The 19,129-nt window shown below is 37.9% G+C and overlaps 1 protein-coding gene across 2 annotated transcripts in view; it reads right to left on the bottom strand.

Annotated features, from left to right (window-relative positions):
• MED13L (mediator complex subunit 13L) overlaps window positions 1–19,129 on the bottom strand; it is a 275,922-nt gene that overhangs the window by 126,555 nt on the left and 130,238 nt on the right. For both annotated transcript variants that reach the window (XM_079762667.1, XM_079762668.1), the window contains exon 3: window positions 341–425. In XM_079762667.1, coding sequence (XP_079618793.1) covers window positions 341–425 — 85 coding nt within the window. The remainder of the gene's footprint in view (window positions 1–340; window positions 426–19,129) is intronic.

Raw genomic sequence — 19,129 nt, 5'->3', positions numbered from 1 at the left:
GCAAATGACTCGAAAGTGGTTCAGGGAAAATTTTTTAAATACATACACACGGGCAGGGATGGGGGGTTGTTTAGGACAAGCAGCCACATTAATTATCAAGCAAACTGGGCAAACAAAAACTGGTGAATCTGTGTAAGAAGATATATGGGAATTATTTGTCTCCTGAAAATTCTCTAACTTTGAAATTATATCAATATAAAAAAACACACAAGAGAGTTATATAATTCTATTTTTATAAAATTGTGCATAAAAGCATTTTGAGAACTACAGGAAACCCTCTAAGTATCTAGCATTATACTTGGGTTTCTCAAAATCACCTTGATGCTGTTCCTTCTCTTACCTTTCTAACAGATTGTGGATTGCTTTGAAGAGTAGCGTCCGACATTCATAGGAAAGGCCATTTTCCCAGAGTCCTTCTTCCACAACTGGGAAAAAAAAAAAAAAAAAACAGTAAGCAGGGCATCCAAATAAAAACAAACTATAAAACCATTTTTCTAAAGCAAAGTGAGTAAGTAAATATAAATAAACTCTCTCACACTTAAATAGAGAAAGGAAGAACTTAACCAAAGTTATAAAATACAAAATACAGAAGAAAATATATGTTTAGATTTTAAAGTCTTTGAAATATAGGCATGGTACAATCCCTCTCCCATAAAAGTCTTTCAAACCTGCTTATTCCACCCTACCCAGTTTGACTCAGTGGACAGAGCGTTGGCCTGCGTACTGAAAGGTCCGGGTTTCGATTCCAGTCAAGGGCACATGCCAGGGCTGCGGGCTCAATCCCTAGTAGGGGGCGTGCAGGAGGCAGCTGATCAATGATTCTCTCTCATCATTGATGTTTCTCTCTCTCTCTCTCTCTCTCTCTCTCTCTCTCTCTCTCTCTCTCTCTCTCAAATCAATAAAAGTATATATTTTTAAAAAACTTGTTTATCCCGAGTTTAAAATCGTTTGTAATTCTCAAATCAATCTTTCTACTTTGTAGTGTCAAAAAGACTAATTCTGTTAGAGTTCCATTTAAAGTTATTTAAATGGATGAATACTGAATATATTATATATATTTTCACAGGAAAAATCAAAAGGAAAAAATACCCAATAATGTCAGAGTTACATAAAAATTTTAAATGTTTTGAAGGCAGTATCTGAATAGGATTTTAAGGACATGATTTTAGGGAGAATGTCAGAAAACTAAATCTTAATATAACATCAATTTATTTCCAAACTCATAATTTCTTTTTTAAAGATTTTATTTTTTTAATCTTAATTGTTGAAAGTATTATAAATGTCCCCCTTTTTTCTACATTGACCCCTCTAGTCTGCATCCACCCCCCATCCCAGACGCTCACCACACTGAACTCCTAATTGCATGAATGTTTGACATTTGGAGAAATAATACTTGCCTTTGAAATATATTATAACATTGAGCCACAAGTAACTCTAACACCAAGAGAATCAAACAGATTAACATTGCCTATGCATTCCTAACATCTTTCCATATATCCTATCTAATAAAAGAGTAATATGCAAATTAACCATCACTCCGCTACACCCACTAGCCAATCAAGAGTGGATATGCAAATTAACCTCAACCAAGATAGCTGCGGCCACTGAGTGAGCAGGAAGGAGGCTTGGGTTTCCCCAACGATGGAGGAAGCCAAGCTTTCCGCACACCCTGGCCAGCCAAGGCCTCCACTCAAGGCTACAAAGTTTCAATTATAGAAGATAAATCCCAACAGAAATGGTGGCAGCCATGGAGCTAGAGAGAGAGAGCAGGAGGCTAGGGTTGCCCCCGGCGATGGAGGAAGCCAAGCTTTCCACACACCCTGGCCGGCCCAGGCTTCAATTTAAGGCTACAAAGTTTCAATTATAGAAGATAAATAAATCCCAACAGAAATGGCTGCTGCCACGGAGCAAGCAGGAGGCTTGGCTTCGCTCCAGGCTACAAAGTTTCAATTGTAGAAGATAAATCCCAGATACCAGGGCCTCCGCTTGGGTCGCCGAGGGGTGTGGCCAGCCTGCAAACCACCACAGGCCCCTCGCCCAGGCCGCCCCACACCCCAAGGAAACCCCCACCCTGATCTGGGACACCCTTCAGGGCAAACCAGCTGGCCCCCACCCATGCACCAGGCCTCTATCCTATCTAATAAAAGAGTAATATGCAAATTGCCCATTACTCTAACACACAAGATGGCTGCCCCCATGTGGTCAAAGATCCTGCCCCCTTGTGGACACAAGATGGCCAGCAGGGGAGGGCAGTTGTGGGTGATCAGGCCAGCAGGGGAGGGCAATTGGGAGGGACCAGGCCTGCAAGGGAGGGCAGTTGGGGAAGATCAAGCCTGCAGAGGAGGGCAGTTAGGGGTGACCAGGCTGGCAGAGGAGGGAAGTTGGGGGCAACCGGGCCTTCAAGGTAGGGCAGTTGGGGGGGGTCCAGGCCGGCAGAGGAGGGAAGTTGGGGGCAACCGGACCTTCAGGGTAGGGCAGTTGGGGGGGACTAGGCCTGCAGGGGAGGGCAGTTAGGGGTGACTAGGCCTGCAGGGGAGGCAGTTAGGGGTGACCAGGCCTGCAGGGGAGGGCAGTTAGGGGCAAACAGGCTGGCAGGGGAGCAGTTAGGCATCAATCAGGCTGGCAGGGAAGTGGTTAGGGGGTCATCTGGCTGGCAGGCAGAAGCGGTTAGGGGAAATCAGGAAGGCAGGCAGGCGAGCAGTTGGAAGCCAGCAGTCCTGGATTGTGAGAGGGATGTCCGACTGCCCGTTTAGGCCTGATCCTACCAGGATCGGGCCTAAACGGGCAGTCGGACATCCCTTGAGGGGTCCGATATTGGAGAGGGTTCAGGCTGGGCTGAGGGACACCCCCTGCCCCCTCCCCCATTCACATATTTCGTGCACCGGGCCTCTAGTAAAAATATATAAGCCCTAACCGGTTTGGCTCAGTGGATAGAGCATCAGCCTGTGGACTGAAGAGTCCCAGGTTCGATTCCGGTCAAGGGCATGTACCTTGGTTGCAGGCACATCCCCAGTAGGGGGTGTGCAGGAGGCAGCTCATCGATGTTTCTAACTATCCCTCTCCCTTCCTCTGTTAAAAAAAAAAAATCAATAAAATATATTAAAGTATATATGTGTATATATATATAAAACGCCCTAGAGAAGATAGCTAATTTTCTTTCAAATTGTATTAGTTCAAGATTGCGAAAAATTGGAAGGATGAAAACGACATTTGTAGAAGAAAATTTTCTGTCCCTTTTTGTTGTTATCTTGACAAAAGCATTCACCAGTGAAAATTCTGACAGAATTAAAACACAGGTTAAATCCACAATACATCTTTAATGCTTTTATCACTCTAATTGGCACCTTAAAATGCATCTCCATATTCTCCAATCCGGTAGAATTTGAAGAAGTGTATTTACATTCATGGGTTTTATTTATAGGACTTTTTTTTTTAATGATAAAACGACATAAAATATTTTTTGTCCTCATATGTCAGAAAACTATTTTCCTGCCTATATGGCTCATCATGATTTACCAAATTTTCCCAAAACAACCTCTGGCGGAAACATTTTCTCTTATGTATAACTACAGAAATGAAAATAAAATACAACAAATAAACAAACATTCCTCCTAGCAACAGATTGTCTCTGTTCAAGACAAAGCATCCCAAAGTTTTTTTACAATTCTCTGAAGGGGTCATGAATCTGTTCTCACACATTTATCTTTTGGGTAAAGCTTTTCCTAGGTAAGAAAGACAACTAACATTTCAATAAAAGAAACATCCCATAGTAATTGCTTTTCTTTGCTTTCCCAATGTGTTTCACTGATTCTGAAACATCATCAATTTTAAGAAGTATTATTATTTTATAGGTCACTAAGAGTAGAAGGGTGGAATGAAGCTGCCAATTAAACTATAACATGGTACTTAACACTTAGAATTTTAAATTTGTAATTATTTAAAGAGCTTAAACTGAGATATTTTTAATTACTGTTGTACATAAAACAAATAATATATTCAAAGAAATAAGATTAAAATTGCCAATACTTCATCAACATTCAAAGTCCAGCTCTTATGAATCACTCAACTTAGTCACTGGTGTCCGTGTTTCTCTACGTAATAGTCTTTTGTGCCAAAGTATTGGTGATGCAGCATTTGTAAAATGAGTGCCCAGTTGTTTCCAAGTTGGTAACACCCATTCTGCACATTTTTAAAAAACCTTTTAAAATTAAAATCATCAAACATACTTTAAAATAGAATAATAAGCCAGGTGGCTCAGTTGGTTGGAGCGTTGACCCGTGCACCAAAGGTTGCAGGTTCAACTCCCAATCAGGGTACATGTCTAGGTTGTGGGTTCGATCCTGGGTCCAAGCAAGGATGTCTGCTTTCATCACTCCTATTCCACTTACAGTGGAAATTTCAGCCAATATACTAGTAATTAGTGGCCCGAAATTCGTGCACGGGGGTGGGGGGGTGGGGGGGGCGGGGTGTCCCTCAGCCCAGCCTGCAACCTCTCCAATCTGGGACCCCTTGGGGGATGTCCCGGATCTGGCCTAAACTGGCAGTCGGACATCCCTCTCGCAATCTGGGATCGCTGGCTCCTAACCACTCACCTGCCTGCCTGCCTGTTCGTCCCTAACCACTCTGCTTGCCAGCCTGATTGTCCCCAAATGCCCACCCCCTGCCAGCCTGCTGACCCCCAACTGTCCCCCCCCACCAGCCTGCTCGCCCCCAACTGCCCCCCACAGGCCTGCTCACCCCCAACTGCCCCCCTGTTGGCCTGCTTGCCCCCAACTGCCCCCCCCCGGCCTGATCGCCCCCAACTGCCCCCCCCCGCTGGCCTGATCGCCCTCAACTGCCCCCCATGCTGGCCTGCTCGCCCCCAACTACCGCCCCCTGCCGACCTGCTTGCCCCCAACTGCCCCCTCTGCTGGTCAGATTGCCCCCAACTGCCCCCTCCCCCCCGCTGGCCTGATCGCCCCCAACTGCCCCCCCTTGCCAGCCTGCTCTCCCCCAACTGGCTCCCTGCCTCCGCCAGCCTGCTCGCCCCCAACTGCCCCTCCTGCCAGCCTGCTTGCCCCCAACTGCCCTCCCCTGCCAGCCTGATCACCCCCAACTGCCCTCCCCTGCTGGCTTGATCACCCCTAACTACCTCTGCCTCAGCCCCACCACCATGGCTTTGTCCAGAAGGATGTCCGGAAGGTCTCCTGGTCTAATTAGCATATTACCCTTTTATTAGTATAGATAAGGCAAGAAAAAATGATACGGGTACAGTGATTGGAATGGAAGAAATAAAACTCTATGCACAGAAGACATGACTATCAGAAAATCCTAAAGAATCAACAAAAGAAGCTATTAAACTTAAAAGTGAGTTTAGCTAGATTATAAAATACTAGATCAATAGACACAAAACAATCATATTTCTATATACCTAAATAAATTATTAGAAGTTAACAAATTTTAAGTACCATTTACAACAGTACCAAAAAACAAGAAATCCCTAGATATAAACCTTACAAATAATGTTCAAGATCTATATGCTGAAAACTGTAATATTAATGAAAAAAATAAAAAACAAATAAATGCAGAGGCATGTATTCATCATGGTCTAGGAAAATCATTATTGTTGTGATGTCAATTTTTCCCAAAACAATCTAGAGTCAACTGAATTCCGATCAAATTCTCTGCAGGGTATTTTATAGAAATAGACAAGCTCAGTCTACATATTTAAGTGAAAGAAAAAAAAGGCAAAGAAACTATGTTATAAAAACAATGTTATAAAATACAGTTGAAGGACTTGTACCACCTGATTTCCAGATTTACTATAAAGCTAGAATAGACAAGACAGTGTGGTATAAGAGAAAGGATATATAGATCAATAGAACAAAATAGAGAGTCTAGAAACAGACCCACAAGGATATGGTCACTGATTTTCAACAAGGTGCAAAGGCAGTTCCGTGGTCGGAAGTCTTTTCAACAAATGGTACTGGAATTAGTAAATATCCCTATACCAAAAAAAAGCCTCAAACCCTACTGCACACCATATATAAATTTAACTCATAATGGATTATAAAACGAAATGTGAAACTAAAATTTTGAAAATATAGAAGAAACTTTTTATAAGTTTAGTTTAAGCAAAGATTTCTTAGATGTGACACCAAAACATGATCCATAAGGCAAAAACAATTAAATAGGGCTTCATCAACTGAAGAACTCTGCTCTTCAAAAAACATGAATAAGTTATGTTACTTTAAAGGACCTGTATTCATAATATGCTATTTTTGATTTTTCTTAAAAATCTCAAAATTCAACACTAAGAAAAAAAGGCAGTTTTAAAAAATGGTCCAACGATTTGAACACTTGGCCATAGAACATATATGAATGGCAAATAAAAACATGAAAAGATGCTCAAAACATCACTAGTCATCATGGAAATGCAAATTGAAATCACAATGAGTTATCACCCATTAAACTGGCTTAAAAGAAAAACTGAAAATACCAGTGAGCATACAAAATAACTGGAACTGGCATATACTTCTGATGGGAATACAAAAATAGTACAACCACTTTGGAAAGGTTGACTTTGCCAGATTTTCTAAACTTGCCCATACAGCCCAGCAATATCCCTCTTAGGCATATATTTAAGTAGAATAAGAAACTTACGTTCACATGAAACACTAACAAATATTTATCATTATTGTTATCATAATTGCCCCAAACTGGAAACCATCCAAATATCCCTCAATTGAAGAAAGGATGAACAGTAGAAAATCCATACAATGGAATACTATATACAAAAAGGAACTAGTGATACAATCAAACATTGTATGCTCAGTGAAAAAAAGCCTTACTCAAAAAGCCACATGCTATGTGAATCATTCATATGACATTCTTGCAAGCGCAAACTTAAAGTCATAAAAACTGCTCGCAAAGGTATCCAGGTATTGGAATGGTGGGAGGGGTTGATAACAAAGGGACATGGGAAATCTGTGGGACAGCACTTTCCACTACAACACTATGAGTCAGAGTGAAGGACATGTGACATTCACTTTAGCCACTCAGCATCTGACTTCTTCCTGTCACTGGGAATTAGCTACTTCGTGAATTCTGGTTGGAGTCAAAGATGGCAGGTCACCCCTAACAGGAGCTGAAGATACTGATTCTGTCTCTTCCACACCTTCCTGCAATGTGGACAAGGATATACATCCTCAATTTCACTAGATGCTACTGCACACATCTCTAACTCTGGATCTAGTGACACAAAGGGAGTGGAAGGACAGAGGTCTTTCTGTGTGCACTGAAAGTAGAGGCTGAAAGATAAAGTTTGCTGCTAAAGTAGTGTAGGTACACAGCATCTTGTGCTTGGTGATAGCGCTAGTTTCTCATCAAAAGCCAGTTATGCAGCACTGACCCTAGAAGTGCCAAAGAGTTCTGTGAACAATTCTTTTAAGCAACTCCTTTTGTTAGTTTGCAACTAAGAATTCTGACGAATACAGCGCATTCTAAACTCCATTATATAAATGAGAAAACTAAGGCTTAAAAATCTTAAACTTGCCCAAAGTTACACAACTCAGTTCAAGAATATAGTCGCCCTGGCCAGTTTGCCTCAGTGGATAGAGCGTTGGCCTGTGTACTGAAGGGTCCCGGGTTTGATTCCAATCAAGGGCACATGCCTGGGTTTCAGGCTCGATCCCCAGTAGGGGGCGTGCAGGAGGGAGCCGATCAATGATTCTTTCTCATCACTGATGTTTCTATCTCTCGCTCCCTTTCCCTTCCTCTCTGAAATAAAAATATTTTTTTAAAAAGAATCTAGAGTTAAACATAGCTACTACACTCAACGGCTAAATGGATTTTATATCTACTTTTAGAAATAGTAAACATATGAATTATTCCATTATTTAAACTCATCAAGGGAGTTTATTTTCATAGCTACAGTGATTAGGACATTTCAAATACTCATAACAAGTGTAGTTGACCCGATATTATGTGTACACATACTTTTCAAATTTCATTTGTATTAGCTTCAACCTAAAAAATCCTTATATCTAGTTAAGTGGATTCATGGCAAAGAAGAGATTCAAACCCAAGTTTTCTGACTCTAACACCCATGTTCCTTCCATGAAATCATACATCTCCATAGGGTTAGTGTTAACTCACCTCACCCCCCTCCTTTTACTCTTATTACTGACTAGAAAAGCAACTTTCAACACTGAAGTTAAATTACCCTTTGGATCCACCATTTGCACTTTAAATTAATGTTTTCTAATAGCTGCAAGTAACCTTTTCAAAAGTTAAACAAAATTGAAATTGCTTCTGCAATCTATTTGTACAGCTCCATAGGAAAGTCAGAGAAAAATCACATAATAGCTTTTAAAACTAATTTATTTGAGACATCCTACTCCCAAGGTAAAATTTAAGCCAGTACTTCATTTATTTGATATGAGATTCTTCAGAAAGTATCCTTTAGGATTAGGGAAGAGAGGGGGGAGGTCCAGAAAGTAGTTAGTCTAGGTTAAGGGTTGTTTCTACAAATGACATAAGATGCATTTACTACTTAATCCCCTATTTCCCTTCCAAGGTGGACTGAGTAGAAAAGCAACTGCCAAAAAGGTGATGAGACCAGCAGGTGCTGGCACCTGTCTTTATGAAACCTACAATCTCCCCAGGGTATATATACTATCTCCATTTTTTTAAGCCTTTCTAATTCTTTTGATCTTCCAAGTTTCAACTTAAATCCTTATTACTTCAGATTATAAAGTTGCAAGAAGACTATCTCTATAGACTATATTCATAAATCTATGTACATATAATAGAAGATAATTTTTCTAAAATTTTGTTAATAGGCTCAGAAGAAAAAGCACCAAGAGACCTAAAATATGTATACCATAATGAGTGGCAAGAATCAGCTAAAGCAAAGAATTCCTAAGTTAAAACCTTCTCCTACTGTTTGTTGTCTATGACGGCCCCACTGAAACTGAAAAATGAAACTAAGCACTGCGACAGCTGCCTATTTACAAAGAGAAATGTTATCTCATTTGTATTGTAAAAGCTATAATCAGAATATTTTTAATTGCTGTTATTCAACCTTTTTAAAAATAGTAATCCAGAATCAAATATTTAAATTGCGAAAGTACGACATAAAAGTTTTAGCAGAAGAAATGAAAATTTAAATAGCAGTAATTATTGCTCAGTGCCCAAATTATTTTTCCAAGTCCTCACAAATCATAATACAAAACTATCAACTTTGCAAAGCATGCTCCTTGCAGAATAAGTATTCTGAAAGAAAAACCATATGAAAGTGTCAGGAAAAAAGTCAATATGGCAAAATATCAAAGCAGCATATACTTCAATGATTTTGTGTTTCCCAGCAGAGATCTTGGAAAGATATCTCTTCCAATTGGGCAAATGAAACTGGCACACTTTACTTGAAGGGGAAAAATGGGAGGAAGGAGAATGGAATAGGGTGGGAAGGAGCATAAAGGTTGTGAAACCTTGAAGAAATTCAAGCTCATCCTTTTAGAATTCAGGTCACCCTGACTTACACAGTTTAAAAGTAGAATTACTTTCAAAGAATACATATTTCCTCTGAGCTATGATACATATTTCCTTTTAATGTATCATATTGCAGCAACAGCTGAAATGAAGGTCTAGACATCAAAAACATTTCTTACTCCCACCTACTGCTTTTTTACCTCAGGCATCAAAATTAATGAAACCTATTATCCGGAACATTGAGTTCAGTAACCGCATTGGCTATTGCAAATATTGGGGGGGGGGGGGGGGGGTAGAGGGGAGAAGCACTTTCAGGGATGGCACTCCTTATTCAGCCATTAAAATTACTGAAAATCAAATTTTGCTTCAAACTCCAGAAATACAAATAGATTAAAGCAAGGCCCATGAAACAATATTGTTTTCCAGTTAAATTTCAGTGACAAACTGCTAAAGACAGAGCAGCCCTGACACCAATTTGCCCCGCTGCCTTTGTTTTCACCTTTATCTGCAATATAATCAGACCAGTTTTTTAAAATAGTTCTTAATTATTAAATGTACTACCTAAGAATTACTCTATGAAGACATTATAAGAAAACATCAATTTATTTTATGGGTTGCATCAAATGAAATAAAGATAAATATATAGAGAATTTTTAAGTATCTGTTTTCTTAAAATTGACTTACAAAAATTGTAACAAAGTAGCATAATGCTATATTAATTCTGAAAAATAGCATTAACCCATAAAAAATCCAATTACATACAACACTATTGATTAATCACAGCTACACCACCATCGATTGGCTTGTAAAATCTATATTTGAAGTCATTAATAACTAAATGGGCTTATTACTTATATCAAATTCAACTCACTTAGAGCTCTGGCTTTCTTGAATAGCTTGTGGGTATAGAATATTTAGCATCACTTCACAAATCTATGTTGAAAGTGGATTTTAACTTTCCCAATGTCAATTCATCAAATGAGAAGATGTATATCAAAATGCTTCATTTGTTTTGACCTATTTGCAACTTTAAATGATTATGAACACTAATAATATTCATCATATAGAAACAGAATTGTGACTCAAATCTTAACAGTATAATATCTTACTCAGGAATCTGACAGCATGAGTTCTCTGCCAGTTACAAGATAACCAGAATTTTAATGATGGTTTCCAGGCAGCATTGTAACAGTTGAGACATGACCCAAGTTAGCATTTCAATGGATCATAGGACTCCATGTAAAGCCACTAAACTTTAAAATTGAAGGAGACCATAAAACTAAATTTCTAGATAAATGAAACAAGACCTTCAAAAGACAAGTGCCACAGAAAAATGTCAGGCTATAATGTTACTTTAATAGCTACACAGTGAAAAAGAAAACTTGCACAATGGCTGTTACTGACTTCTAAGGACGAAATTTGCCCCATTTGCTACTGCTTTTAAAGATTTTTAGATAATTATTACTTTTTTACACTTTAAAGCTATTAACATACTCTTAATTTTGTTATATAGTAAGCATAAACAAATAAAGACCTAGACGAACAGCCATTAAAATTAAGTTTCTTAGGTTGTTTGAACAATTACTTTTCTTTACCCATGTATTTCCCAGGTATTCTTCAATGAACATTCATTTCCTCTATAAGCATGCATCATATTTGAAAGATTTTTAAAATAAGGCTACTATTATTTATTAAACAACTATATGCTTTAAAACTATACGCGACATGCAAAACGACAAGAAAGAAAGATTAGGACAGGAATCCCAAGATAAAATTAAATTAACAAAAAGTAAACCCAGTATGTGGTTCAGTTAGAACAGTTATACTTAAGTCCATCAATTCTACAAAATAAACATTTTATAAACTTCCTCTAAGACAATGACTTTCATCAGGATAACTCACTATTGATTTCAACATTGACACAGTTGAACAGCAAAAATAAAAAATATTTCCTTTCCACTCTTCAGACACAACCTGATTTGAAATATACACACATGCCCACATGTGCGTGTGCACATACACACACGTCCCCAGATTGCTACTAAAATTCTGACAGGACAAGTCCCCAAATTGCCTTTTACACTAAAGCTCAAACAGTTGACTGTCACTGCTATTATAGTGAGTAATCCTTGCAGCTGTAACTGTTTGAAATGCAGCTGTCTTGTTGGTATTCTCTCCCCAGCCCCACTCATCCAGCATTTCTGTTCTTGCTACAATAATCTAAAAGGCCATTTTACAGGAGGCTTAGCCCTGGCTGAGGGCACTCTACGGCGTGACCGAGAGAACATGGAAACACGATTCATTAGACACGCCTGGAGTGATAACAATGGTGCTGCTTCTTGCTGCCTTTCATTTCGTACATCAGTCTGAGACTAATGCATTCTCGTTACACAACAAGCGCATTTATAGACAGGAAAAAACTGTAATCACCTTTGATTAAGAGACAACATATTTTTCCTATATGAGCTGCCAGTCATACTGACACAGTAATTATTTTTTTAACTGCAGGTTAGAATAGCAAATGTAGCAAAAATAACATCTGCGAGCGAGAGAGAGAAAGATGACTACGGTACTATGAAGATTTCGTACACAAAGGTTTCTCTAGACGAGGCTCAGTGCCATGTCCTTGAGACCTAATGGGTATCTCAGCCTGCATTTAAGCTAGACTATCTATGGCAAATAGACTAGATCCTTATTAAGCAAATCTCATTCTATACATCCAATTCTTAGGAGGTAAAAATTACAGAATGTTTTTATCTTAATTTTAGCCATAATTTTTAATGACCTACTCTTTCTCCACTTCTTTCTCCATGGGACTACAAATTCAATGCCATCCTCTTTTTCTATTATCTTACTTTAACTACAAAACAATTTATCCTCTCCACTTTTTCCGTTATCTACCTTTCCTACAAATTTGTTTCCCTTTACATAAAATGCTAGGTAAAAAGAGAAGGCCCACTTTCTATCTTAAATAAAACAGTAAAAAAAATGTAATTTTGATTAAAAACAGGAATATACAATTATTTTATTTATTTTTTAATATATATATTTTATTGATTTTTTACAGAGAGGAAGGGAGAGGGATAGAGAGTTAGAAACATCAATCAGCTGCCTCCTGCACACCTCCTACTGGGGATGTGCCCGCAACCAAGGTAGATGCCCTTGACCAGAATCGAACCTGGGACCTTTCAGTCCACAGGGTGATGCTCTAGCCACTGAGCCAAACAGGTTAGGGCAATTATTTTATATCAGTCTATCATTTAACCCAACTTCCATCAATCACTACACCTGGCAAAGGTTTCGTTTGTAAATATAAAAGCTCTAACTTAAACTGGGGGGGGGGGGGGGGGGGGGGAGCACAAGCCACATTATATTGACAACATGTAGCGTTAATTTTCTTATGGGATTCTGAAAAGTAAACCACTTCTCCATATACCAGTTGCAGTCTTTTGTGGCTTCATGCATATGTGTTACTAGAGGTGTGGTGCATGACATTGGTGCACTTGAGGGGGGGGCGCATGTCCCCCCTCAGCCCAGCCTGCTCCCTCTCACAGTCTGGGACCCCTTGGGGGATGTCTGCAGGTGGACATCCTCCGAGGGGTCCTTAGTGCTGCCATGGAGGCGGGAAAGGTTCCTGCCACCAGCGCTGTACTCACCAGACGTGAGCCTGGCTTCTGGCTGAGTGGCACTCCCCGTGTGGGAGCGCACTGACCACCAGGGTGTCAGCTCCTGCGTTGAGCATTTGCCCCCTGGTGGTCAGTGCACATCATAGTGACCTGTTGTTCCACCATTCGATCTATTTGCATATTAGGGTTTTATTATATAGGTTTGGGTGGTTGTTTATGGTGAGTTTGGTAGTCAACAGGAAAATAAATGTGTTTAAATACATATATACTAGAGGCCCGATGCATGAAGATTCGTGCAAGAATGGGCCTTCCTTCCCCTGGCTGCCAGCATCACCTTCACTCTGGCCGGAGCCGCCGCCTTTCCACCTTCCCACGCTGCCCAGAGGCCTGGAGCAGCTGGGGTGGTGCGGAATGCCTACGTCATCACCATGGCGACGACACAAGCGTCCCGCCCCGCCCCCCAGCCGCTTGATGCCTGCTTATGCAAATTAACCTTCCATATTTGTTGGAGTAACTTGCATACTCATTCCTGATTGGCTGGTGGATGTCGCGAAGGTACGGTCAATTAGCATGTTACTTTTTTATTAGGTAGATGAATGCCAGGAATTGAAAGATTATAGTTAAACCAAAATAACTGAAAGTATTTTTGAAGGTTAGCAGACTGTATAGTTAAACATTTTTAAAATGGTTAGTCTCTTTCTTTAAACTTTCTATATAACATTATTATATTTTATATTAAGAATGTGCTACAAAACTAGCAAAACAATTTGCACATGGGAAATTCTGTTAAATTAGTAAAGGACCAAATAAACAAATAATAGAAAAAGGTTAGGTCTGGCTCACAAACTCTGAGACCTAAAATAGCTTTTTTTAAAAATGGTTATGTAGAGGGAACAAGAGTTGATAAATAGAAAAATGCTTGGACAAGTTTTACTAGTAGCTGTTGGGTGTTAAGAGTTTTCTCACCTGTGCTACCACACCAGGTTAGAAATTAGGAAACCTACAACCTAGCTTTCATGTGTCTACAGATGCACCAGTGAGCTCTCATGTGCATTCAATCAAACACAGTGTGCTTTGAGGAGAAGTTAGACATGTACCACACTACATTAGAATTACACAAGTTTAAAATTTTATCATTTAGATTAAAGTAACAAGTCTTATTACAGAGGATAACATCTATACTTTCTACTCTAAAAGTGCCTGGGTCTCCCTCTCTTATTTTGGTCTTTTGTACTGTATAAAAAGCATGACTCCCCAAAACTAATCAAAAGTTACTTCTATAAGCTTTCCCTGCTGTCTGTATGAAAAATACAAAATCAATATCAAACATGTCATTACAAAAATTGTTGTTAAAAATTTAACTGAAATGAATTCTTAGTAATAAATGACTACTTGGTTCACACATGAATTTCTATTATATTAATCTGGTACTTAGAAAAATCACATATTTATTATTTTTTACTTTTTAAAGCCAGAATGTCTAATTCTCCCTTCAAGTCTTTAAAAATAATTTGTCTGTTTGTTTGTTTGTTTTTTTAAACAACGTATTGGAAAGCAATAAACTATTCTCAATACTTTAAATTGAAACATTTCCAGGAAAAAAGTTGTCTTTATCCAAAACTTTTAACAAGCTAAGCAGTTTCCAACTCAAAGCAAAAAATTTATAAATGACCTAAATATTCCAACACTGCCAACATTTTTAGTTCATATAGGTGTGTTTCAAAACTACTAGATTCCTCTGCATTAACACAATTCAATTTTGAAAACTTTAAATATTCTGGGAAATGAAGATCAGTTATTTACACAGACACAACCTGATTTGAAATACATACACACACACACACACACACACACACACACACACACAGTTTCAGCAGCATTGGCCTTATTTCTGTTTCTCCAACAAAGTGAGCTCAAGGCTTTTGCCCTTGTTTCCCTGCATCTGGCTGGATTAGTCCCAGGTCTCAATTCAAATGTCATCTCCTCCCAGAGGCTTTCCCTAACTAAAGTAGCCCTTTCCCAGTCACTTACTTTCTTATCAATTGCTTTGGAGCACAGGACCATATCAAAGTATTTGTTTACTACCTGTCTTTTCACCCACACTGAAAAATGCCACCTCCAGATGCAGGAGGAGAATGGCAATACTTGTGTGCTTACTATACTGCAGAGAGCCTTCCACAAGGGAAAACATTCAAAGTGGAGCAAAAAGCAACCTACCATGTAAAGACAATTTAATGTTAAACTTTTAAGACAAGAGAGTTATACAGCACATGGTAGCATGATATAGTATGGAGTCTAAGAATTCTGACACAATGCAAAATAGACATTTCTATAAAAGACATAGTTTTTTCCCTACTGATAATGTAAGGAAAGTTGTACACATTCTCAAAGTTGTGATTTGATATTGTTTCCATGGAAACCAAATAGGGTCATAATTAAAGCACAAAAACATTTCTGCAGAAACAAGTACAGATGAAAGATGTCATGAAAATAAGATCTTATTTGAACCTATGATAATTAGCAAGATTAGAATGACTAATGAGGAAAATTCTTGAGGGAAAGATCAAGAAAAATATATTAAATTAAAATGCCTTACAATAATGACAATAAACTATCACAATTTAAAGCAGTTACTGTCATAAAGTGAGCCATGGGCTTTGTGTGTTAAAATCAGACAATTCTAAATTATAAAACTTCCACCCCAATAAACAACATTTAAAAACTGAATTAACTCTTTATCTTACCTAGTATAACTGTTCTAGTTATCAATTCTATAGCATGTTGTTATTATTACTGATGAGGCCTTTTCATTGCTTTAAATTCACAATGTCCTCTAATTTTTAATGACTATTAGTCATGTTCATCAAATTTGGAATAACAAAATAAAGTTACATAATTATGGAGTAACATTAAGTGGTTAAATTCCCATTTTACATTGATATATAATGTGTATAAACAAATAATAAGATATGGTAAATGTGTTATTTGTTCCATTCTATTAGGTACAGTTAGCCAAAGTCTCTATGTAGTTATCTGAAGCCACATCTACAAAGGCCCAGGAAAACCTATTTTCTTTAGGTGTTGAGGAAGGCAGAGCAAAACATAAAAAAAAAAAAAAAAAAAAAAAAAAAATTTGTAGAAAAATATTGTAGAATCATTTCTATGTAGGTTTTAGCAATTTTATATTGTTTACTTCCTGGAATATCAGCTTCAATATAATTATTCTCAACTATCTCTGGCCTATTCATGGACATCCAATTTTTGTGACTCTCAAAAAAATTTTTAAAAGAAATTGATTTTTAAATCAAGTATACCTAGATATATGAGAATCAGTGATAAATTCTTAATTTGAGAGGCAAATTTAAAAGATGTATTTTATCTAATTGGGGATAACCCAAATAGTATATATATTCTGTACTAAATTACTAAAAATCCTATTTTCATCAGCAATGCTTAAAAATTAAGGTAAATAGAGAAAAAAAAGAAACAATGGCTCTTTTGAATTGATTAAGCAACTATTCACTATTCATATTCATTTTGTATCTTCAGTCTGGAAAAAAACAAGGCCTCTTCTTTCAATTAGTCATACACTGTCCTGTTTAATTTTTTCTCTAACTATTTTGCCCTTTTGAAGGTGAACTTAAATTAAGTCAAAGACATATTATACACAGACAGTAATTTGGAAGTGGATTTTTGCCTCCCCAAACCAGACATTATGCCTTGCCAAGGGAAACCCTGTATAAATAAGACTATTCACAAGATAGGAAGCATCAGCAGTTCCCCATTTACCTCCAGGGTAGTCGCCAAAACTTCAAAGCACCATTGAGCACAGCATCAATGCTTTTGTCTGAAAGATCTCAGAGACTATAAGTGATCTTGGTATCATTAAATAGCTCAGACTTTCCAGGAAACAAATGGGTTACTTAAACTCACAAGCAACTACCTAGGCATTTTGTATAAACTATGAAAATCACACCCTCCTTCTTTGAAGCTGATCACACTGTTCAACTTTGAAGGGGAAAAAACTAAAAACTCTTTGCCACATTGGAATAATATAAAAACGTTTCATACTTGTTTCAGTTAAGAACAACTATTTTAAAAATAAAACTCCCCAGATTGTGCAGTTTCAATTTTCCACTGCTCATTTCTATGACAATCTGACCAAGAATATCCCTGGGGAGGAGGGGAAATGATATTCTGAAACCTCTTTCTCAGAAAAAAAAAGTATCTTTGATAATATGTCTAGTTTTTCTGAAAATATTAATAAAAACGTAATAATAGCTAAACTGAAAGCCAGTTTTAGAAATGAGCAAATCAATCTCATCAAAAGGCCAGAAAGGACTTTCTGGAAAGAATGATAAGCATCTTGGAATCTTACTACTTCTCTCACACACTGAGCTCCAATCTGCAGCAGTTTCCCTCTGAGCCAATGCACTTGATGGGTGTGATAACAGATGGATCATTGTATCTGCCAACTTCCTGTGATGTACTGTATGGGGACTGATAATTTAGTGACTACAGAAGTCCTACAACAGACAATGCAGGCAATCCTGGCATTCAGTAAGTAGCTGCATGCAGTCCTTTGACAATTCTGTGGGTGTTGAACATGTGGATTATTGTAAAACGTAAGCTCTCTGAAAGTATCTATGCCACTGTAAAAAAAAAAAAAAGAGAGAAAGACAAAACTGGGCAAAAGCTAAGAACCGAATAGAAGAACAGGAAAAGAACAAATGTTTAAAGTGGCATTTTTCACTTAAAACACATGACAAATATATAGTGCTCAAAGGTCTTATTAGAGTTTCATGACCAGTTTAACTAGTAATATCCTAATACATAGAAAAAGTATCAATTGTGGGCTTGGTTTTCAGATCTTACAAGTTGGGCAATATTGACATTTTGAGCAAAATAATTCTTTGTTGTAAGGGAGTGATTTGTGTATTATAAGATATTTAGCAGCATCTCTGGCCTACCAATTAGATGCCAGCAGCACCCTACCCTGAGGAGTGACAACCAACAATGTATCCAAAAACTGCCAAATGTCCCGAGGGGGACAAAATCCTCCTTATTCTCCACTCCCCTCTTACACCCCGTGTTTGTATGCCTCCAATTCTAATGTTTATTTTGGAGGGGACAGAGAGAGTATAAGGGAGTGATTACTTATGAAAATTATACACAAAATAATCAAACGCCTTCTATAGAGTGTGGACCAGAGAAGCACGTATCACTAAAAAGAGAAAAGGCCATCTAAAGACTCAGAATTAGAGGGCCCTAGCCAGGTAGCTCAGTTGATTAGAGCATCGTCCATCCTGATATGCCAAGATTGCAAGTTCGATTTGTGGTCAGGGCACATACAAGAATCAACCAATGAATGCATCAACAAGTGGAACAAAAAAATTAATACTTCTTTCTCAAAAAACAACAACACACAACTAATCAATAAATAATTTTAAGATTCAGAATTAGAAAGGCAGCTTCCATTAACATAGTGTGTTTAATTCTTTCTGCAAAACAGAAAAAAAATCATAGTTTTGCTACAATACTATGTACAAATTATACTGGTGATACTTGCTTCACAAATCCTCATCAAATAAACTGCATTATGCTGGACACTGATTTACTGAATTGTCAATTTTAACAGATGCTTAGAGATAAAACTCCAGGTTTTAGGTTCTGGTTTTTCTTTAAAATCTTCATATTTATGCATATACATGTAAGTGTGTGTGCATGTGTATACATTCAAAATTCCAATGCAATCACATTTTAGAAATATCAGCACCAAGTTAAGTATGGCCATATTATTTTACTTGCACATCTCTGGAACCTGCCAAATTTACTCAAGTTATTGGGAAGAGGATTAGTTTGTCATTTTTGCAACAACTCTAATGTAATGCTATTCTTAGTGTAAAGCACAAAATCTCTTTTAAAATATTGTTTTAGGATACCACACAATATTAACACTTGGAGTAAATGTCTTATAATCAAATTAAGTATGCTATTTGTACATGGAAATGAGGTTCTCTTTCTGCTCATTT

Source organism: Cnephaeus nilssonii (assembly GCF_951640355.1).
Source record: "Cnephaeus nilssonii genome assembly, chromosome: 22".
Taxonomy (NCBI): Eukaryota; Metazoa; Chordata; class Mammalia; order Chiroptera; family Vespertilionidae; genus Cnephaeus; species Cnephaeus nilssonii.
This window is presented reverse-complemented; position numbering and strand designations above follow the sequence as displayed.